Here is an 18,421-nt window from a genome sequence, read left to right on the forward strand (position 1 = left end):
GTGTGTGTGTGTGTGTGTGTGTGTGTGTGTGTGTGTGTGTGTGTGTGGCAGTTTTAAGTTATTAGTTTTTAAAATCAGTACTTTTTAATGGAAACAACTTGACCAAAAATCTGTCACAGAATTTTGAGACCCATTAAAACAAAAGTTAAATGAGAAAAAAAAAATACATACTTATTTCAAAATTATAACATACAAGATTGCAAAGTATTTTCTGTATACTATCAGACTAAAGTTGATAAAGGAAAAATGAACTTACATTTTATACTTGCTAAGTTTGGAATTACCTGGAAAAACAGGTCAGAGCCTGATGTAAGTACAGTTCTCCTCAGATAAAAAGAAGGCTAGTATTCACTGTGTTTTTTTAATAACAGAATAAAGATTTCTTCTCTATCTATTTTATCAGCTAGTTTGAAGGGCAGTACTAGCATGCCCCTCCTTGCCAATCATCCCCATACAGGTAACTTATAAGAATGGAAACTAAGGGGGTGCCTGATTTCAGCTCAGGTCATGATACGACGGTCATGAGATCGAGCCCCACATCAGGCTCCACACTCAACATGGAGTCTGCTTGTCCCTCTTCTTGTGCTCCTCCCCACACCTTGCTCACATATATGCACTCACTCTTTCTTTCTGTAAAATAAATAAATAAAATCTTAAAAAAAGAATGGAAACTAAGAACAAACAATGACTTCAAATTTCTCTAAAACTGAAGTGCTACATGTCATTGCTTCTGGTTATTTAGAAAAATCACAAAAGCTTGTAAGAAGGTAAAGAGTAATTTGAAGGAACCATAAAATTTAAAACCTAATGACAGAAAACAAACAGAACATGCACTTCAAAAGGCTCTTTAAGTGTATCATAATAAAAATACATGTAATGCTTTAGTAATAATTTGTTAAAAAAAAAAAAGCTCCCGTTATATTCAAGTTTTCCAAAAACTAGATTTAAAAAGGCATTATTCAAGCTCATCTTGTTGTTGTTAAAAACTCAAAGTAGCACAACAATGCTGAAAAGATAATCCACTTTTCCCCCTATATATTCTCCATCAGTCCAGCCAAACCACTCACTTTGGTTTGCCAAATGTTTAAATAAACATAATGTATCCTTTTTGGTAATACATGGAAAGTAAGTATAAACAACAGAGATAGGTCTGCTTAAAACTGCTCACTGTACAGGTGTATATATACCTCTTCTCCTCCTTCTGATACCTTGTTAAAATGACAGTAAAAGAATTTTTTTCTTTTTTTTTTTCAAGTTTTTCTTTCATTCCAGGGGAGAGAATGCTTATTTTGAAAGGCCTTAGGGGTGCCTGGCTGGCTCAGTCGGTTGGTTAAGTGTCTGACTCTTGGTTTTGACTCAGGTCATGATCTCAGGGTGTTGAGATTGAGCCCTGCATCAGGCTCCAAGCTCAGTGTGGAGTGGGCTTAAGATTCTTTCCCCTCACTCTCCCTCCCCCTCTGCTCTTCTCAGCTTCCCCCCCCCCCGCCCCCCGTAGGAGCACTCTCTCTCTCACTCTCTCTTTCAAATAAATAAATAAATAAAATCTTTTTTAAAAAAAATTTAAGACTTTATTTGTTTGAGAGAGAGAGAGAGAGAGAAAGAACAAATGGGAGAGGGAGAAGCAGGCTCCCCACTCAGCAGGGAGCCAGACGCGGATGCAGCTGGATCCCAGGATGCCTGGATCATGCCCTGAGCCCAAGGCAGACGCTTAACCCACTGAGCCACCCAGGTGCCCCTAACAAATTTTTTTAAATGCTTGAACAGGCGATTCTGGAAAAACAGATATCCAAATAACCAATAAGAATATGACAAGGTATCCAACCACATAAGGAAGCAAGAAAGTACAAATTAAAATCATGAAATGGCTAAAAATTTTTAAAGAGTAACAAAAACATGTTGGCAAGGATGTGGAACAGGTATTAGTAATGTAAACTAGAATTTAAAACTTACTTTAAGAGCTCATAATTCTTCTCATTTAACCTCACAGCATTTTCTCTCCAAAATTTCTCAGATTTGTGCACAGGACTCCACTCCAATCTTCCAGATTTAAGTTCTGAACTGTATTCATCAAATGAGCTATAAAAATTTTTAAAGAGTTCAAAGCTTAGGAGAATTTAAGAGTTACTCAAAAATTAAGCAATATAAAGCATTTTTACCTTGTCAATTATACCTCAGTAGAATAAAAAAAATCTTCACTGATAATTTAACTGCAAAGACTGACAAACCTTTGTACATTAACAAACTACCACTAAACAAAGTTTAAACAGCTTAAATAATCTTTTTTTTTAATAAATCATGTGAAATTTATTCAAGGTCCTAATGTCCAATACTCCTGTCAATTTGAATGCTCACCATGAGATATTAAAAGGAGTACCTGCTTTCAAATCTTTATCCTAGTAAATAAATGTATACCAGCAAAATATCTGATAATCTAGCAGTTTCCACCATGCCACTTAAAATACTGTATTTGCCAGCCTGCTAAATATATTAATGTAAATTTATATAAAAGTATGTTACCTAAATAAAAAATAAAACAGCATTAAATGCCATATTATAAACCACTATACATTAGGCAAATAAAAATACACATATGGATATAATATTGCATAATGTGATTACATATACTGCAGAGGTAATTCACTAAATTAACACATTACAGACTAATTAAAAACAAAAACACCTCTGTGCATTTAGCAAACAGCAATGCAATTTAATTCAAAAATCATTCACAATGTATCAAGTAACAATTATTCAAAGTTTCATAATATAAAAAATGTTTAATGCTGTTATCCAATGGACAAACACAGTGACAGGACATGCTTGGACATCCTTTCAAGTGAAAACTTAAAAAAGAATTAGCCATTTCAATACTGATTAGTAATTCAGAATAACCAGGATTTTGCTGGTTAAGTTGAACAGAGTGTCCTGCTGAATAAAGTAGTAATTTACTTTAATGGAAGGCCAGTCTGTGTAAGAAGTAAGCTAATATCATTTAACATTAATATCCTAAACCTATAACAGCAAAAACAGAGACAAAGCTTTCACCTGCTCCCATCACCCTATTAGCTTTAATGTAAACAGCAGTATTTTTCAAATTACCAAATTCAACATGAAAAATCAATAAGTAATAATAATCGCCTAACATGGATTAAATAATTTAGAAAGCTAAGTATCACTAATCTTATTTATTTTTAAGAGAGATCTTAAATCATTATTACAGGAAAACTGATAATAATTTTTTTTAAATGAACTTATAAAACAGAAAAACTGCAAGTCTACTGCTGGCCGGACTACTTTATTACAATCAACTATTCATATTTAAAATTATAGAAAGACAAAAATCATTTGCCTCCCTCCACAAAACTCCATTACAAACCACTGATGTGAGTGATACATCTCTCTCCATAAAAGCATTTGGGCCTTGGGATTAGGAGCTGCATTGAATAATCTGGTAAATTTACATTTCTGAAACACATACTACACTGAAGGCATTTGCTGGACACTTGAAAACTCACAACAAATCCTACAAGGCTAGAATTTTTATTGCTATTTTATCAAAAGGAAAACTGAGACTTTAAAAAATCAAGAAGCTTGTCACGGCCACACGTGGAGAAAGTAGCCAAACAACTCAAACTGGGCTCAGCCTGGCTCCCAAACCCAAACTACCTACACAGAAAGACCTACTTCTAGATAGTAATTCTCCTCTAAAGATGTATCAATAGTTTAAAATCTCACATGCTGGAGGAGCAGCGCTAGGTTTTTTTGGAAGCAAACACAGGAAATGAGGTTGGGGACAACTATATGGAAGAGGCATGAAGTCCCTTCTGAACTACGTAAGGTTTCTTTTTTTTCCTCACTGCATTGTACATCATTTGCATCATTTTTAATATAAAAAATAAATAGGAGCACCTGGGTGGCTCAGTTGGTTAGGCGTCCAACTCTTGATTTCTGCTCGGGTCATGAGATCAAGCGCCACATTGGGCTTGCACTGGGGCATGGAGCCTGCTTGAGGTTCTTTCTCTCCCTCTCCATCTGCCCCTCCCACCCACCCACCCCCCGACACACACACACCCCCATTGTGTGCCTTGTCTCTCTCTAAAAAATAAAAAATAAATTATACCAATAGGAATTTCACAAAAGCAGGATAAAAATACTCTTTCCATTTATGGCCAAACCTCCTCCACAAATTAACAACCAGTACTGCTTAAAAAGATTCTAAATTAGAGAGAGATTCTTAAGGGGTTCTAGGATGACACCAACATCCTGTGGGAGTACAACCAGTCAGATTTCGGGTAAGAGAATGGTGGGAATCTCCCCAAAAGAGAAGAGATAACACACAGCTATAACCAACTGTTGCCATAATGATGAGCCAGTTCTGTCGTGGTTTTATTTTCCCCATATCCCCTAATTCTTAACAGAAGACATAATGTTTTAGTGAAATCTTTTGAGTTTATGGTTAGTAACAAATTTAGACTTTCTCAAAAGACTAGGAAAGTCAAACAAGGCCCAATATATCCAGCCTGTGAGAATTTTAAAAAATTACATACCTAAGATCTTGGACACTCTCACCAAGTTTTTCCAAAAGAAATTTTATATCTTCACTGATATCTTCATCATCGTACTTCTGCTGTTCCAAGTTCTCCAACTGTTTCAGAACTTTGCATTGAATCATAGCCAGAGCATATTCCTGGCGAGTTTCTCTTTCAGTCGATTTTTCTAAAAAGTTCTGAGTTAGAAAAAGACACGAAGAAACTGTGTAATTTCTTATATGTGATATTCTCAGACCCCTGAACTTTCTCTTGCACCCTCTTTCCTCCTCCTCTGTTCTCAAGTTAACTATCCCCTTTACACAATGACTATATCGCAGACCCTTACTTCTTTCCTGCACACCTGTCCCGTAACAGAAGCGTACTTCTGATTCCTTGCTTACTTCCTGGCTTCACCAAACATTTTAAATTACCCGGACAAGCCTCAAAACACTGAACATGTTTACAATTAAATCCATCAAAGCCTTTCTCACAGCCCTGCTCCTGAGCTCCTGAGAGTTCCCAGTGAACTCTCCATTCATTCATTAGCCACCGAGAGTACTTAGGATACCAAGAGTGTTTCTTAAAGTATCTCTACTAGAGGCTCTGAGTCAGTCATCCTTTTCTCCCTTCCAATCAACCTAAAAGGCACAAAGGGCAGTAATAAAAAAAAACTCTCTTGCTTGAACAATTATCAGAAAAGTTTTGTGACATCCTAGAAAATACCCTAGTTTTCTTCTGTGATTTTTCTATTTATAAGAGTACTTAATGAAAAGAGCAAAGGAATCCTAAATACACTTGACCCTAAACAACACTGGTTTGTCCTGTGCAGGTCCACTTATATGAGGATGTTTTCAATAATTACAGTATAGTACTGGAAATGTATTTTCTCTTCCTTATGACTTTCTTAACATTTTCTTCTTTCTAGCTTACTTTACTGTAAGAATATATAATATATATAACATACAAAATATGTATTACTCCGCCATTTATTTTATCCGTAGGCTTCCAGTAAACAGGTTATACATGGATTTTTCAACAGCACAGGGGGTCAGCACTCTTACCCCTACATTGTACAACTGTATTTATACAAATACACTCTTCATTGAATTGACCAGTATTTCTAAGCAAAGACCATACTCAGGCTTAGGGATAAAAACAAGCTCTCAAGAAAGCTACTTTCACCAAGATGGTAAAGACTTGTCAAATGCCTACCCTCAACCGCACCAAAAAAAATCCTGAAATAACAATTCCAAGTCAACTATACCAAAATACGAAATTTTTAAATTTATTTTTGTAAGCAAATTATATTTCTAATAATTATACTAAATAAACACAGAAAGAGATTTAACTTAGCATATGGAAATCAGTGAGATCAATCCCTACACTAAAATTCCAATGGCATTTTTCACAGGAGTAGAAAAAACAAACTAAAATTTGTGCGGCACCACAAAAGACCCTGAATAGCCAAAGCAGTCTCGAAAAAGAACAACAAAGCTGGAGGCATGACACTTCCTGATTTAACTAAACTACAAAGCTATATTAATCAAAACAGTATGGCAGTGGCATAAAATAGACACACAGACTAAGTGAACAGAATAGAGAACCCAAGTAAAAAACCCCACATATACAGTCAACTAATATTTGACAAGGGAGCCAAGGATACTCAATGTAGAAAGGATAGTCTTTTCAACAGTGTTAGGAAAACAGGATAACCACATGCAGAAAAATGAAATTGGAGCCCTATCTTACATTACACACAAAAATTAACTCAAATGGATTAAAGACTTAACCATAAGATCTGAAGCTGTCAAATTCCTAAAAGAAAACATAGGGAAAAAGCTCCCTGACCTTGGTCTTGGCCACAATCTTTTATATATGACACCGAAGCACAGGCAACAAGAGCAAAAATCAACAAGTGGGGCAACATCAAACTAAAAAGCTTCTACGCAGTCTCCTAGATCCACTACATTTAAAAGCTTCTGCACAGGAAAAAAAAAAAAAACAATAAACAAAATGAAAAGGTATCCTATGGGATGGGAGAAAATATTTACAAAGCATGTATCTGACAAGGGGTTAATATATGAAGAATTCATACAACTCAATAACAGCAACAACAAAATGATTTAAAAATGGGCAGAGTATCTGAACATTTAAAGAAGACATACAAATGACCAACAGGTACATAAGAATATCACTAGTCATCTGAGAAATACAAATCAAAACTACAATATCACCCCACATATGTTAGGATGGCTATTATCAAAAAACAAAAGATAACAGGTGTTGTCAAGGTTAGGGAGAAAAGTGCACACTTGTGCACTGTTGAGAATGCAAACTGGTACAGCCACTCTGGAAAACACTATGAAGATTCCTCAAAACTTTAAAAATAGAGCTACCATATGCTCCAGCCATTCCACTTCTAGATATTTACCCAAAGAAAATGAAAATAGAGTATAAAGAGATTATCTGCATTCCCATGTTTATTATAACATTATTCACAATAGCCAAGGTATGGGAATAATCTAACTGCCCATCGAAGGATGACTGGATAAAGAAAATGGGGTATATGAGTATTTATACACAATGAAATATTATCCAGCCATTAAAAAAAAAAGAAAATACTGCCATTTGTGACAAAATGGATAGACTTTCAGGGCATTATGCTAAGTGAAATGTCAGAGAAAGACAAACACTGTATGATCTCACTTACATGTGGAAGCTTAAAAAAAACTAAAATTTAGAAACCCCAAACTCAAAGACATAGAAAACAGATTGGTGGTTGCCAGATGCAGTGGGGGGGGGAGGGGAAGCAAACTAAGTGAAGGGGATTAAAAGGTACAAATTTCCAGTTATAAAGTAAGTATGTCCTGGGGCACCTGGGTGGTTTAGTCAGTTGGGTATCTGCCAGATGCAGTGGGGGGGGGGAGGGGAAGAAACTAAATGAAGAGGATTAAAAGGTACAAATTTCCAGTTATAAAACAAGTAAGTCCTGGAGCGCCTGGGTGGCTTAGTCAGTTGGGCATCTACCCCACGTCGGGCTCTCTGCTTGGCGGAGAGCCTACTTCTCCCTCTCCCTCTGCCTGCCACACCCCCTGCTTCTGCGTGTGCTCTCTCTCTCTCTCTCTCTCTGTCAAATAAATAAATAAAATCTGTAAAAAGATAAAATAAAGTAAATAAGTCTGGGGATATAATATACAGCATGATGATGACTATAGTTAATAATACCACATGTATTCCTGAAAGGTGATAAGAAAGTAGATCTTAAAAGTTCTCATCACAAGAAAAAAAATGAAACTATGTGTGGTGATGGATGTTAATTACTAATGAGACTTATTGTGGTGATCATTTCACAATATATACAAATATCAAATCATTATGTTGCACACCTGAAACTAATAAAATGTTATATGTCAATTATATCTCAATTTTTTAAAAAATAAAGGTAAACAAACCATTTTTAGATAATGAAATTAAGATAACTGGTCACCAGCAGACCTGTGGTAGAAGACATGCTAAAGCATGGGTGGGCAAACTTTCTAAGAGCCAAACAGTAAATATTTTAGGTGTTGAGGTCTCTATCACAGCTATTCAATTCTGCCATTACAGTGCCAAAGCAGGCATACAAAATAAAAAAACAAAAACAAATAAGCACAGCTGTGTTCCAACAAAGCTTTACTTATAAAAACCAGTGGTGGGCCAGATCTGCCTCATGAGCTATTACGGACTGATGAGCCCTGAGCTAAAGGAAATTTTGCAGGTGGCAGAAAATGACACCACCAAAAGGAAAGATCAATCTTCAGGAAAGAAAGAACTGCAGATATGGTAAACAGTCGAATAAATATAAAAGACGATTTTTCCCTCTTCACTTTCATAATACAAATAAGACTGTTAAAAGGAAAAGTTAAAACACTGTATTATAGGGTTTTTTTTTACATATGTACATATATTTACATGACAGCTATAGAGTTAAAAAAGAGAGAAGAGACCTGTGTGATTACAAGCTCTTACATTTTACATTAAAGAGTAAAATACTCACTTTAATGGGAAAAGTTAAGGATGTATATATTGTGACACCAGAACAAGCTCTGAGAAATAAAGCACCACAAAGAACAGTTAAAAGGTCTACAGAAAAATTAAAATGAAATTCTAAAAAGGATTCAATTAACTCAAGAGAAGGCAAGAATGGAAGAACAAAAAATAAGATGAACAGAAAACAAAAAATAAAATGCTAGACCTAAATTCAACTATACCAATAATTACCTTAAATGCCAACAGACTGAACACTCCAGTTAAAAGGCAGAGATTATTAGGATAAAAATTCAAGACTCAAATATATGTTGTCTAAAAGAGACAAACTTTAAATATAAGACATAAGACATAGATAGGTTGAAAACCATAAGCATAAGAAAGCTGGCATGTCCAAAAAAAAGAAGAAAAGAAAAGAAAGCTGGCATGTCTATATTAATTTCAAATAAAGTAGGTATCAAGGCAAAAAACACCACCAATAATAACAGACATCTCACAAAGATTCAAAGGTCAGTTCACCAGGAAAACGTAACATATATGAATGCATTAATAACAGAGCTTCAAAATACATAAAGCAAAAATTGGCAGAACTCAAGGGAGAAACAGACAAATCCATAAATAACAGCCAGAGATTTTAACAACCCCCGCTCTCAGCAATTGATAGAACCTTACTAAACAAAAAATCAGTACCACTGAGGATCTAAAAAGCATTATCAACCACCCTGATTTAATTGATATTTTATAGAACACTATACATCTGCAAAACACACATTTTTTTATTTTTTTTACACATTCTTTTAAAGCACACATGGTACATTCACCATGACAGACCATATGATTAGCCATAAAACAAGTCTCAAATTTCCAAGAATTGAAACTTAGAATATGTTCCCTGACCATAATGCAATTCAATTAAAGACCTTATGCTGTGGGGAGCCCTAAATTCTGATACCCTCTCCCTTTCTGATACTCTTCCCTTCTTCCTTTCTTTTGTTAAGTCTTTACCTATTATTTTACTAAATTTTCTATTACTTTTTCAAGTTATTTTTCTTACTACTCTCTCTTCTAACTTTAGAAACATATCAAAACTCTTTTGCTCATATGATCCTTTGTTATTTTCACTATATATTTGCTGACGAGAGAATTAAACTTCATATTTGAGGTATTATCATAACTAGTGATTTCAGCTCTAACCTCAACACAATCAATGTAATAACTAACATAGAACACCACTATTATATTCTTCTAAAACCACCTCACCTCTTAATTCTCCAAAATAATAGTACTCTAGAACTTAGTCATACTTGATTCTCCCCTTTTCTTCAACCCTATATCAAATCAGTCAATGAGCCTTATAATTTTCCCTTCAAAACACGTTTCAATTTCATCTTTCCATTTCATTATAAAGAATGAAAAGGACTGAATGGATTATGAAAAGTACTTAAGAAACTGAATTTGCCAAAAACAAACCTAGATAATCCAGCAGCAGTGTACTCTTTAAAGGCCCTAAAACTCAATGGCATCTTCACCTCAACAAAATCAAAAGTCTAAATATCATTTTTGTCTTTGTCCAAGTAACGGTGCAGAAATCTTGACTTCCCTAAAAGCACAGAGGAATCACATGACAATTCAGCTCTTTCCTTCACCAGAACTGCTAGCCTTGTGAAATTATACGTTAAAACAGGGCTTCTCAAACCATCTGTGGTGAAGACCAGTTGTGTTTGTTTTTTAACTTCCAATCAGTCATGAACAAATACTTTTATAAAATACAATAAAAATGAATTTCTAGAAAAATGCATTTTAAAACACATGCAAATATAAGCTCAAATTTTATATTATTAAATTTGACAGGTATGCAACTATTCTGTCAAGTTACTATAAGCTTCTAACTGCTTATTCTTACTTTCTATACTTAGCGCTGCAGGCTGCTAACCAACAGTTCACAGCACTGCACTGACATGCACACCACACTTGAAGTATCACTGTATAAACACTCACCCCAAATTAAAAATGGTCTCACTCAAACCTGGTACTTAATAAGCAAGACAGATAAATCCCTGAAACAAGGAATAAGATATAGACTTGGGAATAAAATTTCTTGATAGCAATACTTCCATGCCAAAGCAGTAGGCAAAACAGCACCTACACACTCAAACGAGGGTGGACCTCTCTGAAAGGGTGACTACAAACCGCCTGCACAGCAAGATGTGGGTATGTGCAGGTCTGTGTCTATGTGTTCGTGTATGGGGGTGTAAATTAAACATCATGACTAATACAGCCAATAAAAATCCAAATCCAATTTGGTGGTATTTCTTTTGAAAACACTGAGTTGTAAAAATATAATTTAGCTTATTATCTGACATATTACGTAGGCTCTTGACTAAGCAGAGCCAAAAAGAGAAATAAAACTCACAACAGATGTAAAACTCTAGACAACAAATATGATCTTCAGTGTCTTTCTCAGTCACAAGCTCAAAACATGCTAATTTATTTTAGGAACTAAAGACTGACAAATCAATTTAACCAATAGAATAACATCTGCAGAGATCTGGAGTCCAGCACCTGCTATGAATAAGTGAGATGGACATTTTCAAAAATAAAATTCACCAAGCCAAACGGAAAAAAAAAAAATTAGCAATTTTTTCAGCTCACAGCAGCTCAGCAAGCTTCCTAAAGTCTTCAGCACAAAAATTTCCTTCCTGAGTTTCAAGATGTGGGAAAAAATATATGACTAGACCATCCTTAAACAACCTCATCAGTGAATCTTCTTTAACAGTTATAGGAATTTGAGAAGGATAAAGAAAAAAAAGGACACATCATTTTTTCACCTATTGATGGTCTAAGTCAAATTACTATGTCATTACTAATGACTTAATTTTAACTCAGTTGTGTACATTAAAGTTGTGGATGTCTAAAGACATTCTTCTGATTTTCAGCCCTTAGAATATTTCCCTAATGATTGTACTGTCCCAAATATAGCACAGCAGGGTCTAAAAAACTAATATTCCTGCCAAGAGATTGAGTCTATTTACATAATCTGAAATCCAAATTAGATAACAGATGCCCAGAAATTAGCCTAATAATTAGTTCTATGTGCTGTGGGTACAAAATTGAAACTATAAATAAAGTTTAAATAAGGTTTTTAAATCTTGTTAAATATTAGTAAAATATTCATGCCACCTCTTCTAAATCAAAACAGGTCAGCATTGGATCTTTGCCTATGTTCAACACCAAGCAAGAATGCAATTTACAGATATACGGGATTTAAAGAGGCAAACTGCTATCATTCTCTGCTTTTCTGGAGAGAAAAGGCACAGATTGCATATTTACTATTGCCAGGCTCCTGCTATCTCACTGAATCCTTACCTAATCTTGAAGTGATTTAAGTATTACTAACCACCTTTCACAGACGGAGAAAATCACTCTAAGAGTTCAGGCCACTCTCCCAACAACCTAACGCTGAATTCACACCTACATCTTATCCACTCCAAAGCCTACACTCTTTCTAATACACCATACTGAAAGGAAAATCAGAAAAGAGCTATACTACTGTACTTCTCAAATTTCCATAAAAAGTAAATAATCAACTAGAGAACTTCCAAATCAGGTCAAAAAAAAACAAAAAGAAAAAAACCTTAAGAACCTCAGTCTGGCTCCATAGTACTTTGGGACTTTATGAGCTTTTTATATTGTAAACCTTCTTCATGGTGACTTCATGAAGTCACTGCATGAAGACAAGCATTTTTTGGGGGAGATTTTATTTATATGAGAGAGAGAGCACGCATGCATGAGCAGTGGGGAGGGGCAGAGGGAGAAGCAGTGTTCTCGCTGAGCAGGGAAGCCCGATGCTCAATCCCAAAACCTGGGGATCATGACCTGAGCTGAAGGCAGCCACTTAACCACCTGAGCCACCCAGGGGCCCCTAAAGACAAGCATTTAAACACAATACAAAATCCTGAGAAAAAGTATCTTTTCTTTTTTTTTTTTTTTTTAAAGATTTTATTTATTTATTTGAGACAGAGAGAATGAGAGACAGAGAGCATGAGAGGGGGGAGGGTCAGAGGGAGAAGCAGGCCCCCCGCCAAGCAGGGAGCCCGATGCGGGACTCGATCCCGGGACTCCAGGATCATGACCTGAGCCGAAGGCAGTCGCTTAACCAACTGAGCCACCCAGGCGCCCAAAAGTATCTTTTCTTATTCATTCTTCCATTTGCTCAGTAACTAACACATTGCCTGCTACATAATTGGTCTTTAGCAAACATCTGACAGATGAACAGATAATCCATGAAAGAGACAGGGAGAGTAGATGGGAGAAGGAAAGGGATAAGGAGACAGAGGGAGGATCTCAAAGGTAGGATTCAATTAATATCAACTAACACCTCTCTTCTATGATATAGCAATATTAGAGATACCTGCTTCCAAGGACCCTTTTATTTTACAATAATAATGATCTAAAATGAAAACCAACGAGAGGGAAGAGGTAGAACTAGGCAGGAGCAAAATACTAAGCAGGGTTTGTGGGAAGCTCAGATACCAAAAGTGACCATATATATTATACTTAAGGCAGCTTATACTAAGCTTTAGATTAAATCTCAGCCCATTACTATAAATTACTAGTAACTGATTTCTTACTAGGAACTCACAGAACTTACTATATTATCTAAATAATACTTATTAGAAAATGTAAGTTTACTGGGGCACCCGGGTGGCTCAGTGGGTTAAGCATCTGCCTTTGGCTCAGGTCACGTTCTCAGGGTCCTGGAATCAAGCCTGACATCGGGCTCCCTGCTCAGTGGGGAGTCTGCTTCTCCCTCTCCCTCTGCCCCTCCCTCCGCTCATGCTCTCTCTCTCTCTAAAATAAGTAAAATCTTTTTTAAAAAGTGTAAATTTATGAAAACTGAAGGAAAAAAGTTAAAAGTGTAGAGATCTATTCTTTCAAACAACAGAAGGACTAAAATAAGACCCTGTTACAGCAGCTCTCTCTCCCACACCTACACCTTACCTTAAAAAAACAAGTTACCTTATTATCAAATTATTGGAAGAAATAACTTTTGGTAAATGTTTACAATCATCAACATTTAGAACAATAAACATTTTAACTTAAAAAATATAACACAAAAAAAAGGATAAGTATATATAAACTGAAAAATACTATTAACTTGCAAGTTAATTACTTAGACAACTGTTGAAAGTCATACAAAGAAAAAAAATAATAATGATCCAAGTCATCTTTCTAAATCTAACTGCAAAGACATTGAGCTGAGGGTAACCAACTTTCCAAGCAATTTAGCAATTACCAAATAGATCTCATTTTCTAAAGAGAGTTTTCATGACAAGTTAGGAACAGTTTCCAATTTAGACAAAAGTCCATGCACTAACAGAAAATAGGGACTCTCTCCTTGTAGCCTTGCTTTCCACATTAAGTTTTGTTAAGAGGATTATTTTAATAAAATTCTAACATATCAATAACCTTAAGATACTCATGAAAACTAGAGTAGGAGACTCTCAGGTAAGTTCATTCTCAATGCAGAAGTAGCTGCAAACAGATATTCTATCATAGAATTTTATTATCATACTTTAAAATATGGGAACCAAGCAAAGCAGCCAAAAATTTAAAAAGGAATTTAACTCAGTCAATAAAGAAACCAATAAAAATATCAGTAAATTCAATACCACTACCCTACTCTTTCTACTCAGTCACAGATATGTATACTTATTGAGGGCCTACTGTGTGCCAAGTATTCATTTAGCCCACATTTATTTTTTCAAAGGGCAATATCATATGAGCATAAAGCCCAATGAGAGACTTAAGATAGTTGATATTACTCTCACCAGACACATAAACAAACCTGAAGCATAGAGAGGCTAAGCCAACTTGCCAAAGGCACAGAAGCCAGCCCAAGAACCCAATGAAAATGACCTTCACTGTCCATGCTGGGCACACACACTACCACCAACCTCAGTGCACATTCTTTGTAGAAATTGACACCAAGCATGATCTGCCCAAATTGTGAAGAGATGATAATACAGACTCCCTCCTCTTAACCATTCAGGTTTTCAGTGCCCACTACAATTCATCCAGAGTTGATACCCAATGTAGAAAGAGAACAAAGATCATAAATTACAGGTATTAAAGTATCAATAGGCTTCCATATCTAGGAGTGAGACTATATTTAATTTTCATACTTTTTCTTAATATTCTTCCACAGTATCTTTTTTTTAACCATAAGACCATATTATTTTCATAAACAGGAAAAAGATCAAATTTTTTTCCATTTTCTTAATGACAGGTGCTTAATTTGGAACAGGAAGTTTTAATAAAATAAAGGCTCCTGTAACTACTACAGGACAGAAAGGAAGAGAAACAAAGGAGAAACTCAAAACAAAGACAAATCAAATAGGAGCTTTAAGCCTTCAGAAAATAAATACACTAAGTTGAAAAGATATAATCCGTTGTTTGGGTGTTGAGTTTGAGAAGTTCTTCATACCCAAACAACAAATAATCAAGTCAAAAAATGGGCAGAAGACATGAAAAGACACTTCTCTGAAGAAGACATACAAATGGCTAACAGACACATGAAAAAATGTTCATCATCATTAGCCATCAGGGAAATTCAAATCAAAACCACATTGAAATACCACCTTACACCAGTTAGAATGGCAAAAATACACAGGGAAAGAAACAACAAATGTTGGAGAGCTTGTGGAGAAAGGGGAACTCTCTTACACTGTTGGTAGGAATGCAAGTTGGTACAACCACTTTGGAAAACAGTGTGGAGGTGCCTCAAAAAATGAAAAATAGAGCTACCCTATGACCCAGCAACTGCACTCCTGGGTATTTACCCCAAAGACACAGATGTAGTGAAAAGAAAGGCCATATGTACCCCAATGTTCATAGCAGCAATGTCCGCAATAGCCAAACTGTGGAAAGAGCCAAGATGCCCTTCAACAGATGAGTGGATAAAGAATATTTGGTCCATATACAATGGAATATTACTCAGCCATCAGAAAGGATGAATACCCAACTTTTACATCAACACCAATGGGACTAGAGAAGATTATGCAAAGTGAAATAAGTCAAGCAGAGAAAGTCAATTATCACATGGTTTCACTTATTTGTGGAACATAAGGAATTGCATGGAGGACACTAGGAGAAGGAAGGGAAAAATGAAGGAGGGGAAATCGGAGGGAGAGATGAACCATGAGAGACTATGGACTCTTGAGAAACAAACCGGGTTTTAGAGGGGAGGGGGGTGGGGGGATGGGTTAGCCCGGTGATGGGTATTAAGGAGGGCACGTACTGCATGGAGCACTGGGTGTTATACGAAAATAATGGATCATGGATCACCACATCAAAAACTAATGATGTACTGTATGGTGACTAACATAACATAATAAAATTTAAAAAAAATAATAATAAATAAATAAATAAAAGATATAATCCATATTCAATCATAATGAATAGAGTTTAAAAATGCAATCAGCTCTGCCTCATGTCCATCACAGTAGGCACAGCATAAAGTAGCACAAACAGATCTGACAGAGTCTTGTTCAGACGCACTGGGCTTCAGTGCGTAATGCCCCAGAGTATGAATACACCTTAGGGTGACTCAGTGACAGGATGGCTGAAGGATTTGTGTTGGCGCACCAGTTCAATGCCCAGAAGGGTAATACAGATCAGCAAAGCAAAGCTCCGTTTTACAGAGCACGTCTGTTCCTTCAGAAAGCAAATGGCCACAAATCAGGATTGTACCTTCAAGCACCAGACTTATGTGCTCCATTTACTCCCTTAAGCAGGGGGCAATAATCAATCTACAAGAACAAATTACTGACAATTCCAGAAGTCAGCATCTTTACTTGTTAACATTTATCAACCTCTCTCCACCTTTGTATTAAACACTCCTAGGCATCCTTCCAAAAATCTCTTGGAGCCTTATCTCCGCAGCTTCTCCTTAAGCCCCCATTCTTACCCTCCACCTCTTTTATATTATTTTTCCTCTTGTACATTACTTAATGCTCCATTGAAGTGACATTATTTACTTACATATTCTGTCTTCACTAAACTATAAGACTTTCAGTGTCAAGCTGTATCTCAGGCATTTGTGTTCCCTACTAATTAGCATAATGGCTGGAATATAAAAGGGACTCAAAACTTGGTTTTTGTGAATTAAACGAGCTCTAGCACTGAAAGGAGACTGTTGGGAGATCCTAATTCTAGAATTGTTCATCTTTACTAAATAAATAAGAATATGGATAATGAGGGGAGCATGGGTGGCTCAGTTGGTTAAGCGACTGCCTTTGGCTCAGGTCATGATCTCAGGGTCCTGGGATCAAGCCCCACATCAGGCTCCCTGCTCGGTGGGAAGCCTGCTTCTCCCTCTCCCACTCCCCCTGCTTGTGTTCCCTCTCTTGCTGTCTCTCTCTGTCAAATAAATAAATAAAAAATCTTAAAAAACAAGAAAAAGAATATGGATAATGAAACAAGTAGAAAAAAAAGTACATTCAACTTAGCTCCTAAAATACTTCAGGGTAGAGTCTCATTAATACAATCTACTCTGACTATTACCTTATCTGGACTAAACTGAAATTTACCTTGACAATTCACATAGACAGTTTGCTAGAAAACCTAATGGCAGAGCCAATATGGTGAGGCATAGGAGGTACCACATTTACCTGTTTCTTAAGAGTAAACTTCTCAAGGGCCACAGAACAATTTCTAAATGAAAAAGAATGTATTTTCAAGTAAGGAATCTGAATTCCTTTCTCACAGGACCTATGGTTCTCCTTTTCATGGTTTCCCTCCTTTTTAATGCCACTCTTAAGATTCCTGAGAAAATGCACCAAGAAAAGAAACAAAGAAGATGACTAACTGAGGAATCAATCTACAAGTCTTGGTTTCCTCATCTATAAAATAAAAATAATGGTAGAACCTATTGGATGATCATGAAAATTAAATAAGGCAATGCATGAAAATCATTCAATAAATTACAACAGTTATTATTCTCAGCATCAAAGACAGGTTAGCATGATGGTTAAGAGCATGAGTCATAATGCCTGAGACTGAATTCCTGCTCTGCCACTTCCTAGCTATTTTGGCAAATCACTTAACCTCTTGTGGCCTAATGCCCATTACATGGAGTTCTTGGGAGATTAAATGAGTAACACATTTAAAGCAATTAGAACAGTGCCTGACACTGAATAAGCTCTCAATAAACATTAGTTATTAATACTATTAACTACAAACATCTAGAAAAGAGTTCCTACACACCAAATTTTAAAATTTTAAAGGTGACAAATGCTATGAGTAAGCAATTTATAGGTAGAATAGAAATAGCTGATAAAGATATTAATGCTCAGCTTCATCCATAATTAAAAGAATAAAAATTTAAAATAATGATTTCACTTTTCAGCTCATCTTTTGCAACAATTAAAGAAATGCAAGTGGAAGGAAAGGAAAGCATGTACTTTCAACATGTAGCTGATGGAAATGTAAACTTGCACATTTATGAAAGGTGATTTGATGTTACCTGTCAAAACTGTAAAAGTTTATTACTTGATTCAGCAATTCCACCTATAGAACTATATCCCAACAGAAATATTCATCGAAGTGGGCAGACATTTAGAAAAAACTGGAAACATCCCACATGCCCATCAATAGGACACTGGTTAAAGAAATCACTTCACATCAACACAGTAGAATACAGACATTTAAAAAACTACTGAAGACCCACATATATGAAAATGAACACATATTCATTATAGATTGTTAAGAATAAAGTTATGGAACAGTATTTATAACATGATGTCATTTTATTTTTAAATACAAAACAAAATTACATACCTATTTATATATTTATCTCTATGTGC

At 35.7% G+C, this 18,421-nt stretch overlaps 1 protein-coding gene across 1 annotated transcript in view; it reads right to left on the minus strand.

Annotated features, from left to right (window-relative positions):
* Nucleotides 1–18,421, minus strand: part of ATP6V1H (ATPase H+ transporting V1 subunit H) — a 132,089-nt gene that overhangs the window by 56,751 nt on the left and 56,917 nt on the right. The window contains exons 10-11 of the mRNA XM_021688152.1: nucleotides 4,548–4,726; nucleotides 1,951–2,076 (exon numbers count right to left, since the gene is read on the minus strand). Coding sequence (XP_021543827.1) covers nucleotides 1,951–2,076; nucleotides 4,548–4,726 — 305 coding nt within the window. The remainder of the gene's footprint in view (nucleotides 1–1,950; nucleotides 2,077–4,547; nucleotides 4,727–18,421) is intronic.

Source organism: Neomonachus schauinslandi, chromosome 4 (genome assembly GCF_002201575.2).
Source record: "Neomonachus schauinslandi chromosome 4, ASM220157v2, whole genome shotgun sequence".
NCBI classification, from domain to species: domain Eukaryota; kingdom Metazoa; phylum Chordata; class Mammalia; order Carnivora; family Phocidae; genus Neomonachus; species Neomonachus schauinslandi.